The following is a 10954-nucleotide window of genomic DNA, read 5'->3' on the forward strand; positions in this document are numbered from 1 at the left end:
GCGGGCCGGGCCGGGCCGGGCCGGGCTGCGGCGGGGCGGGCTCAGTGCGGCTGTGCCGGGGCCGCGCTGCGCCGTGATGCGCCGTGATGCGCGGGGGGGACCGCGCCGCGCCGGGCTGCGCCGGGCTGAGCCGGGCTGAGCCGTGCTCGGCCGTGCCGAGCCGTGCCCCGCCGCCCCGCGCCGCCCCGCGCCGCCCCGCACCGCCCCGCACGGCAGCGGCGCCCCCAGTCCTTCGCCGCCCCAGCCCCGCAGGCTCCTTCCCCGCACTGCGCGGCACCCCGGGACAGTCGTTCTTGCCATCCCCATCGCTCATCCCACCCCATGCTGTCTCCATGCTATTCTGTCCTGACCCACATCGCATCCTCTCCTACCCTCTCCCGGTCACATCTCCTCCCGTTCCTTGTCCCATCTTGTCCCGATCCCACTGCTTTCCATCTGCAGGCTGCATTTACCCCACTCCATTCTTATTGCCATACAACTCCCTCCACATTCTACCCTGTCTCTATGCCATTCCCATCCTCTCCTCGTCATGTCCTCTTCCCACCTCATCCCACCCCATTCCCATCCCACCACATCCAATTCCGAACCCATCCCCTCCCCATCGCATCCTGTCCTGACTCCATCCTCCCCATCCCATCCTATCCCTACCTTCCAACCTGACGCTATCCCACCCTCTCTGTGTACCGTCCTGCCCCGCCTGTACCACATCATGGTCCCCACACACGGTGCCAAACTTACACAATTCTATTCCCTCATCCTGATCCCATCCCACTCTGAGCCCCTGTCCTCATCCCCCAGCTCCCTGCCCTAGAGAGGGACCCCCCATCTCTCTGCTCCCCGGGAAGGGCAGGACTGGCGCCGTCTCCCCGGGATACCGCCCTCCCACCCCACCAGCTGCAGCTGGGAAAGCTCCTCACCCCACCTGCCTCTGGGTACTTAAGAGCCAGAGGCGGCCCGGGAGAGCATCTGCTGCTCGGGATGGCTACGGGGGAGCAGGTGGGTGCTCGCCCTGAGGGCTGGGGAGGCTGTAGAACATGGAGAGCCCTGCCAGCCCTCGGGGTGCCAGTGTGGGGGGCTGCAGGCTCCCTGCTGGGCTGGTCATGGGGCTCTTCGGGGCTGTCCCACTTTCCCCTGCAGAGGCAGCAGGAGCGACGCCGGCAGAGGGCTCGGCAGCAAGAGCTGCTCCCAGCAGAGATCCTGGGCAAGCACCCCCTGCAGAACAGGTATGGGAGGCCTGGCCATGGACAGCCTCTCTCAGCGCTGGGATGGGTGTGGGGGGGCTGGAGGGGGACTCTGGCATTTTGAACACCCCATTTCCCCTCCGTCCCCAGATGGGCACTCTGGTTTTTCAAGAATGACAAGAGCAAGATGTGGCAGGCAAACCTGCGCCTCGTCACCAAATTCAGCACTGTGGAGGACTTCTGGGCGTGAGTGTGCATTGGGTGGGCACACCCACTGTGTCCCTTCTAGAGATACTCTGGTGGGGGAGTCTGAGCCTGAGGCACCTATTCTCACCTGCTTCTGTGCCTCCATCTAACACAGGCTGTACAGTCACATCCAGCTCGCCAGCAAGCTCACAGCTGGCTGTGACTACTCCCTCTTCAAGGTACGGCACCCCATCCTCAGAATCCCCCCAGCACCCGGTGTTATGGGGGTGCTGGTAAGGCTGGTGGGAGGGGAAATCTGGCTGGGTGTTCACAGCTCCCCAGGCCAGCTCTGGCCAGTACTTGGTGCCCCTGACTGTCCCTTGCCTGCACCTAGGATGGCATTGAGCCCATGTGGGAGGACAGCCAGAACAAGCGTGGCGGGCGCTGGCTCATCACCCTGGCCAAGCAGCAGCGGCACACCGAGCTGGACCGCTTCTGGCTGGACACAGTGAGTGCTGCCCCTCTCGGGGGTCCTGGCTGTGGTGTGCCCCCTGCCCCAGGGCTGAGCCCCAGTGGGGACCGTGCCAGGCTCCCTTTCTCCTCCCAACAGCTGCTGTGCCTCATTGGGGAGATGTTTGATGAGTACAGCGACGAGGTGTGTGGGGCCGTCATCAACATCCGCGCCAAGGGGGACAAGATTGCCATCTGGACCCGGGAGGCGGAGAACGAGGAAGGGGTCACCCACATTGGGTAATGCAGCTTTGGGGGAGACTGCGCAGGGAATAAGGGCTGCCCCTGCTTGGGGGAATAGGCCCAATGGGAGAAGTGGTGCTGCCCTGTTCATGCATCCCCTTCTCTCCTCCAGGCGTGTCTACAAGGAGCACCTGGGGCTGTCACAGAAGGTGGCCATTGGGTACCAGGCCCATGCGGATACGGCCACCAAGAGCAGCTCCCTTGCCAAGACCAAGTTTGTGGTGTGACTGTGGGGAGAGTGAGGAGCTGCCTGTCAAGTTCCCATGTTCTGTCTCACAATAAATTTCTGCATCTGAGCATGATCTGTGTCTCCAGGGCTTTTGGCAACCTGGGGTGGCTCCTGTTTGTTGGGGGTGTTTCCTGGGAGGGAGATGAAGATGTGCCAAATCCTGGCCCCTCCATTCTGGGTGAGTGGGGCCAGGAGCCCAGAGCTGGCATCACGGTGGGCTCGGGACACTGCATGTGTCCCCTCACTTCCCCTAGAGCCTGGGACCAGTGCCCCTCTCCCTGAGGCTGTGAGGGTGTTTCTTGTGTTTTGGGGGGCCCTGGATAGCTCCCAGAAGAATGCTACTCTATCCTTCCCTGGCCAAGGCATGGGCACAGCTCACTGCCCTGAAAACCTGGGCATGGGAGGGACTACTGAGGCCCAGCTCATCTGGGTCAGCTCAGCCTGGGGAGCTGGTCCACTTTTCTCCTAAGCCCCTGCACATCTGTGGGACATGGGTCTGCCTTCTGGAAAACCAGTGTCCCAGCTGAGGGCTGGCAGTGTCCCTGCAGGGTGGGTGTTGGACTGCAGCACAGCATGGTCCCATGCTGCATCCCCTCCCACAGACACTTGCAGCACAGGTGCTATGAAGCTCATTCTCTTCCCAGGGTTTCCTTGGTACCACACCTGCAGGTTCACAACCTCAGTCTTTTGAGCCCTGGGACTTTGCTGGCTCCTCCTTTCCATGGCTTATGTCTTCTGCTGTCCCTTCTGGTGGTCCTGTCCTCCCATACTCTCTTCCAGCCCCACCCACACTCTGTCCTCTAATCTTTTACTTGTGTGTTTGATTGTTGTACCTGCGCTTCCCTGCCCAGTCAGATTCCAGAGGTGGAGCTGTCTGCTCACCCCCTGACAGTGGCAGCTGCAGTTCTGCTCTCATCCAGGATAATCCTCCATTCTCTCCAGCAGCACCCAGGCTCCATCTCAGCCCAGGGCTGCACCTTGTCCAGGGCCACATGTCCAGCCTAACTGTGCCACTTCACCATCCCAGAGCCAGGGCTGCTTGTCCCCTGCTGGGATGGCTCAGTGCTGCCCTGCCCAGCCAGGCCCTGCAGGAGGATGAAGTATTGACCACTCTCTGCTCTTAGAGCTGGTTGTGACCTGTCTTGTCACAGCTTGACAGGCAGCTGGGGTGGCTGTGTCACCCAGGGTCTCAACTGCCTGCAGTGCAGCCTGTGGGGTTGGGCTTGCTGAGCCCTGCATTACCCTGCAGCTGCCCTGGCTGCAGAGAGCTGTGTCCCTGTAACTCAGCTGCCTTTCCCCAGGAACATCAGCCTTGCAGCTCCCCAAGGGCAGTGCAGGACCCTCCACCACCCAATATTGCTCCTGTTCAAGCGGAGGATGATATAGAGGCTGAAGACAGGAGCTCATCCCTGGCTGGTGGTGTGTCAGGCCATGTCCCTGTGTCCTTGCATCGTGTGTTGGCTTTGGGTCATTCCTCTGTGCAGGTGCAAGGGCAACAGCACCATATGCCCTCCCCAGTAGGGCCACGGGGCTGGGGAGGCCTGCAGGTGGTAGGACTGTGATCAGGGGATGCAGCATGGGGGGCAGCACCCCAAACTTGGGATGCTGCAGGTGCCAGGACTGGGATCAGGGGATGCAGTACGGGGGGTGGTACCCCCAGTACCCCAAACTGGGGGTGCTGCAGGCGGGGATCAGGGGCTGTCTCTGCATGGCGTGCCGGCAGCCCGGGCGCTGCCTGTACCGCCGGCTCCTCGCCACGCGATGGTGCCGCTCGCCCGGTCTCGGAGGCTCCGGTGCGGCGGGGATGGAGCCGGCCCTGCCCTGCCCTGCCCTGCCTGTGGCGGGCTCCCTCCCTGCCCTGCCCTGCCTGCAGTGGGCTCCTGCTCTGCCCTGCTCTGCCCTGCCCTGCCCTGCCCTGCTCACGTTTGGGTTCCCTGCCCGAAGTGGGGTCACAGCGCTGTCCCAGCTGGCAAATCCGAAACTGGAGGAGGGGTGCTGAGACCCCCGAAAATGCACCATTAATGCCCCTCCCCAGCAGTGACAGCGCCAAGCGCGTGGGAGGCAGGGCATGTCTCTCAGGGCATGTCTGTCCCTCTGTCCCTTCAGCCTACTGCTCTGTGTCACACGGCCCTGTCATCTGGCTCTAGGGCACCGTGCAGCCAGGCTGGCCTTGTCCCCGTGCCCCAGCAAGGGCATCACGCTCATGGGGTGCCCTTGCCCCATCACGTCCCAAGGCCAAGGTTAACTGGGGCAGGAGGGGGTGCAGAGGCTGCTGCACTGCTGCGGTTCATCACCATGCTCATGTAGCCACAGTGGGATTTCTTTTGATTGGAAAAATAATAGGAGCCATTTATCTCCATGGCTTTATGGGTTTCCATCAGCTCTGCAGCCCAGCCAGGCTAGGGGGCTGGCACTGCCCACCCTGAGCCTGCCCTTTGGGTACACAATGACCTTCATCCTCAACTTTTGCATCCCACAGTCCCTGTCTGAGGGCCAGAGGGTGCTGGGGGGCACAAAGTCACCCCCTGGGTGGGCACAGCAGTTGCCAGGAGCCACACAGTGAGTACAGCAGTGCCAGGCTGCCCCTGGCCTATCTCATGCTGGGCAGCTGGCCCAGCTGGCAGCCGAGCTGGCAGTCCTGTCAATAATAATAATTAAAAATTAATACTAATCAAAAGGGAGAGGCAGATGGCAGCAGACATGCGGCAGGGCTGGAGGTGGGGGTGGGAGGCACGGCAGACAGGGGGGCCTGCAAGGACAGGGGTGGGGGAGCCAGGAGTGCTGTGGGATCTAATGGGGATGGGAGGTGCAGGTCAAGGGGCCCACGTGGCACAAGTGGGGTTGGGGATATGGGGCTGGGGTTGCTGCAGGGCACAGCAGGAATGGGGATGGACTGTGCTGCTGCAGAGATGGGGTCCCGTGTCCCCCTTTCCGTGCAGGGGTTGTGGGTCTGTGGTGCTGGGTGCCCATCTGGGTCACCTTGCCAGCAGCTGGTGTGCAGCCATGGCCAGGCACTGCCAGGCCAGCTTCTCCCTGAGCCACCAGCTCTGGCAACGAGGACAGATCCTGCCCCCAGCACACGTCTGGTGCAGGCACCCATGCTTGCACCCAGTGAGTGCTGCAGGGTTAAAATCTCCAGATATGTGGGGAAGGAGCTGCTGGCTCCGTGCAGGGTGCGTGGGCTGGGGAGGAACAGGCAGCGCTGGCTCACCGTGGGAGTGGGCAGGCAGCGTGGCTGCCACCGCTGAGGCTGTGCCACGCTGTGCCCGCAGTGCCTGAGCCCACCCGCCTGCCCCGTCACCCAGCCAGGGGGCACAGGGGGACTCTGGACCTTGCAGGAGAGGTGAGGGCACACAGGGGACATCCGTCCCTGGCTGCCGACAGCATCCCCACGCATTCCTGCACTGGAGCTCCCCTTGCCCTCCCTGCTAGGCCCTGGAAGGGCACAAGCTGTGCCAACCCTCCATTCAGAACCACCGTGGCATGCAAGGAGGGGTACCCAGGGTGAGGGGTACCTACAGTGCACAGTTCCCACGACAACCTCCCAGCAGAGACAGCAGTCAGTGCGGGAGATGCAGGAGGTGAGGGGCCTGTGGGCCTGCCGGGCATGGGCTCCCACGCCTGGCAGGACACAGTGGGGCACAGCAGAGGGGCTGCACCTCTGGTTCTTGCTCCCACACTTGGGCTCTGCCTGCCCCATCCTGTTTCTTGCAGCTTGGGACAGGCAAGGCACTGCCGGTGCTGGGCTGCTGCCGTCCAGCTGCAGCTGCACGGTGGGGAAGGGGTTAAATGCCTGCAGGGCCGTCCCCAGTGCCAGCAGCAGAAAGGCAAAGACGGGGACAGTATCTCCTGCCCTGCGCCTCAGGGAGCCTGTACCTGAGAAGGGTCCTTTGCTGTCACTTCTCATCTGGGTGGATATCGGCTCTGCAACACGGCTGAGCACTCTCCTTCCCCGCAGGGACGGGTTGGCACTTCTCGCTTGGCAGAGGCAGGCGGGGGCAGTGGGCGGTGGGATGGGGACAGGGACAGGAGCTGTGTGCCCCCAAACCTGCAGGCGTGTCTGCAGCACGCGGCTGTGCAGACAGTGCCACCGCCCCTTTGGGGTGTGTTCTGCTTCTCCTGTATCCTGGCCTGGGTGCCCCCAAGACGGCTGGCACATGCCCACACAGCCTTTACCTCCACGAGTCACCGTGTCCATACTGTCCCCGAGACTCTGGCACTCCCTCAGCTCCCACAGTGGATGCCACCAGCTCCAGCGGACCACCCTGCACCTCCCTCAACACAGGCACATCCAAACTTCGGCACCGCCACGTCCTCCCAGCGTGGCACGGGGACCAGCCACTCTCCCGGGTCACCGGGGAGCAGATGTCAGCCCCGAGGCTGCGGGGACACGGGGCACGTGGCGGTGCCGTCGGTGCCTGTCCTCTCCTTCCCGGCCCTGTGCAGCCTGGAGTGCCCTGGCAAGGGGCTGATGCTGCTGCAGCCACAGCCACCCCCGGGCGCTGCCGGGCTCCGTGCGTGCCCCAGCCCCACAGCTCCGGCTGGCAGGGCTGGAGCTTCCCGGGCGGTCGATGTGCCCATCGATCCCGCACGGCTCTGCCGGCTGCTCTCCCACCGCCCTGCTAATTAATCGGCTGCTGCTGCTGCTGCTGCTGCTGCTGTGGGAGTGCTGGGCACGGGGTGCTTGGGCTGCCTGCACCCTGCCCTGCCCTGCCTGCACCCTGCCCTGCACCCTGCCCTGCCTGCACCCTGCCCTGCCTGCACCCTGCCCTGCCTGCACCCTGCCCTGCCCTGCCTGCACCCTGCCCTGCACCCTGCCCTGCCTGCACCCTGCCCTGCCAGCACAGGAGCTTTGCCCCACGCATGTCAAGGAGCCAGCACCCACTTCAGACCCTCCCCAACCCACCTGTACCACAAAGTGGGGGCTCTGTGTCAGGCTGAGCATGGGACTGACTGGCCCAGGGCAGGGTGAGGGGTACAAAGGATGATTGGGGACAGCAAATGGCCACTTGCAGCCCACAAGCTGCCCATGCCCAGAACAACCTCACACTGCTCACAGCTGTGCCCACCCCAGCCTGGTGTGGGGACAGGGACACTGCCTTTGTGCCAGTCTGTAATGAGATTTCTGCTTGGCTGCCTGGATAGAAAATTCCAACCAGAGGATGCAAAAAGCCTCTCCAAGCCCCAGCAGCCTCCTGCCCCTGCTCAACCCAGAGCATACAGAGGTGTCCCTGCCCCAGCACCCACAGTGCTCCTCGGGGGGCATCAACACCCGCTCCATCCAGGGGCACCCACTGCAATGCTTGGAGTGGGGCAGCCATGGGATATGCAGTCCAGGGGTTTCTCTACCTATTTATCCCACTGCCCCCTGTCCCAGCCCATGCTGGCACTGATGCAGCCTCCCTGTGCCCAGGCTGGGGGTGCCAGGCTCACCCTTGGGGACCCTAACTTGCATGCCAGCACTGTGCCCACTCTCCTGTTGTTCTGGGTGCCAACATCTGCATCCCACTGCTGAAAGATGTCGATTCTCTGTGGTAAGGTCACCCTGGCACCCTGGTACTGTGTCTGCAGAACTTGTGCTTGCAGAGTGGCACCACGCTGTGCTTCTGGCCACCTCCTTTTCGCCCGCAGCAGCAGCAAATCCAACTCCTCAAAAAGTGGGGAGTGACTCTGTGAGTGCTCAGGGCTGCGAGGAACAGGCTGTGCCTGATGGGCTCTGCTGCACATCCTAAAGGAGCCCTTCCCACCCCCAGCACCGTGAGTCGTTAATCTACTCTTGCAAATGGCTAATTTTGAAAATCCTCTTATCAGAATTAGGTCCTCAACATCCATATTTATTTACTTTTCATTTTCATAATCTTTCTGCTCCTTGTGTGGCTGGGGTTGTTCTCACTGGCTCCATTTCTGAGCATCCCCGTGCAAGATGACACCTGGGATGTCCCACACTGTGCCACGGTATCTCAAGCCAAGCTGTCCCATGCCATGCTGTGCAGTGCCATGCCATCTCCTGTCTGTTATACAGCACAACGTGTTCCTCACACCTCTGGCTCTGCCAGTGCCACCATCAGCACCAGTCCCCACCCCGCTGGAGCAGCCTCTTGTCCCTGCCTGGCGCCAGGGCAGCCCCCTCCTGCCCGTGGGTCTCTGCATTATGCATTGTTTATCCGGCAGCACCTTCCCTGCTTGTAACTCAATTAAGCAGGCGCGGTTTTGCTAATACAATGGTGTTTAATATTCGCCTTCCTTAAATACCACAAATGGATAGGGAGGCAGCGCTCGGGCGATCCATTATACATGAGCTCAAATATCTACTTAAATATTTGATGGGAGTTTAGAAAATCTCAGAGTTGGCCTTGCCCGTGGCTGCCAGGGCTGGGCAGGAGGTCGGGCACGGCCCAGGCAGGGGTTTGCCCCGTCTGTGGTGGTGGGAGCTGCCTCACCCCAGCTGGCCCAGATGGAAGTGGCACCTGGGGCATGTGGTGAGAGGTGAGCAGTGCCAGGGAGGTGACATCCCTAGGGAGCTGGCAGCTACAGCCCACAGAGCCTGGGTGGACCACTGCTCCCCAGGTGATGCCTTCCCCCCACCTTAATCCTGACACAATGGCTGTAGCACGTGGCTGAGCCATGACCGCAGAACACTGGAGAATTAATTTTTAATTCCACCTTAATTACTCTGAGTAATAATCCATTTACAGCACCCAGTGGGACCGGTGTCTCTGACATCCCTCTGGGGTTTGTGGGGCACCCAGATGCTGAGAATGTGGAGTTGGAGGCACTGGGCCAGCCAGGCACTGCAATCTTCTCCTCAAAGACTCTGACTCCTGTGACTCCCCATGTGCTGCAGCCAGCACCGCCCTGGCAGGTGTCAGGGGTCCCAGATACCCCCCCGGGCATGAGCCAGGCAGACACTGACCCTTGGCAGCAGGACGCAGGGCTCTGGCAGCTGTAGAGCGGGATCTGGCTCATCCATCCCCTCAGTTTCTCCTCAGCAAGAGGGAAAGCAAGCGGAATTAAAAGTGATCTCCTCAATCTGTATTAATTAGAGTTTATTCATTCGTCAGTGCACCCTGCCACTTCTCCATTGATGACCCAGCCAGGCTGGCCCGTGGCGCAGGAGGGACATGCAGGGTGACACCACGCAGCCACGGCATGGCCCCTCTGTGCACTGAGCAGCACCAGCACACGGCGAGGGGAGCTGAGAGAAGCTGAGGCTGGACCGGGCACCTCCAGCCGGGCACCGGGACAGGGAGGATGCAGTGGGTGCCCAGGGGGTGGGAGTATTGTTGTTGGCACTGCTGGCACGGTGACAGGAGCAGGAGCTGGAAGCCATCCCAGGAGAGAGGTGCGAGGAGCAGATGGGGCTGGCATCGCACGTGGGACCCCCAGCCCCGTCCCCGGGCAGCACCGTGCTGGGTGCCCACCTCAGATGCTATCTGCACTGGGTACCCCCACCTCACCCTGTCCTGCTGCTTGCCTGGGGGGTTTGGCCACTGTAGGAGCCCAAGTTGGGGGTCCCAGCACTGCGGGGGAGCTCGCCCCGGTTCCCATGGCAGCCCCCCGGTGCTCGTGTGCAGAGCGGTGACTTCAGCAGGAGCAGATGGAGCCGCAAGGAGTAAAAACATCCTGTTTCCATGCAAATGCCATCAGTAATAACGAGCCAGCCTGAAGGAGGGCTATTACTGCTGCGCCAGAGCTCTGCACAGGGGCTGGGGCTCTCCTCTGCCGCTGGCCCCCACCATTGTCCAGGCAGATGTCCCGGGGCTCGTGGATCTGCTCGGGGCAGCATGGTGGGATGAAAATGGGCACCCCAGAGTCGCTACCCTGCATGGCTGGTCCAGGACTGCACACAGGAGGTCCCGGGAGGTGTGTGATGGTGGGAGATGGCTCTGGCCTCGTCCCAGAGTGGTGCTGGCAGTGGGCTCGACTCTGCCTGGCACTGCCACCATTGCGCTGGGGTGGAGGGAGGCCACAACACAGCTGGTGCCACCCGGGAGAGCTGCGCTGGCTTCATGCACGCTTCAGCTCTTGAAGGCATCAGAGCAGTTGTTAATTGTTCCTGATGCCACTAATGAAATTATTGCTGCACGATGCTAGGAGCCACTGCCCGACCCCTGCTGCTGGGGACAGGGCTGCTCGGCACCGCTGCCACAGGCTTTGGCTGCCACAGGGTTTGGGGAGCACCCGGGGCACCCCGGTACAGCTCAGCCCCCTTTGACCTTTGCCCCTTGCCCACACTGCAGCTGCCCGCTGGTGACGGCAACGCTGCTTGTGGGCACCTTGGCAGGGTGCAGGGAGGGGACAGAGAGGGAAGGGGCCACATCCCGCAGCTGCATGCTCTGAGAGAGGCCACAGTGGCTGAGCACGGGGTGCCTTTATCCAGACCATGTGTGGCAGTAAGGTGGGGGTCCCACAGGTGACCCACGCTGCCGCAAAGATTGCGGTCTCTCTTCTGTGACACTTCCCGTGGGGTGCCATTCTGGGCTGGGGAGCATCCCTGGGCATCACCTGGTGGTGCAGCAGGGGCTTGGGGCAGAGTGCGGCGTGGAGGGGAGATGAAGCGTGCAGCAGGTCTGAGCTGCCAGGGGGCGTCCCGGGGGCTGCAGAA

General features: G+C 62.2%; 1 protein-coding gene across 2 annotated transcripts; it reads left to right on the forward strand.

The window, feature by feature from the left end:
• The first annotated feature begins 649 nt into the window (after positions 1–649).
• On the forward strand, positions 650–2422 carry EIF4E1B (eukaryotic translation initiation factor 4E family member 1B). 2 transcript variants are annotated; one of them, XM_030283933.4, is made up of 7 exons: positions 673–996; positions 1138–1223; positions 1332–1427; positions 1543–1606; positions 1762–1875; positions 1978–2117; positions 2233–2422. In XM_030283933.4, the coding sequence occupies exons 1-7, from the start codon at positions 979–981 to the stop codon at positions 2345–2347; spliced, it is 633 nt and encodes a 210-aa protein (XP_030139793.4). In that variant the 5' UTR covers positions 673–978; the 3' UTR covers positions 2348–2422. The 2 variants fall into 2 exon arrangements, with proteins under 2 accessions (XP_030139792.4, XP_030139793.4); XM_030283932.4 differs by having other exon boundaries at positions 650–996; positions 1762–2117.
• Positions 2423–10954: the final 8532 nt, after the last annotated feature.

The sequence above is a fragment of the Taeniopygia guttata genome, chromosome 13 (assembly GCF_048771995.1).
Source record: "Taeniopygia guttata chromosome 13, bTaeGut7.mat, whole genome shotgun sequence".
NCBI classification, from domain to species: domain Eukaryota; kingdom Metazoa; phylum Chordata; class Aves; order Passeriformes; family Estrildidae; genus Taeniopygia; species Taeniopygia guttata.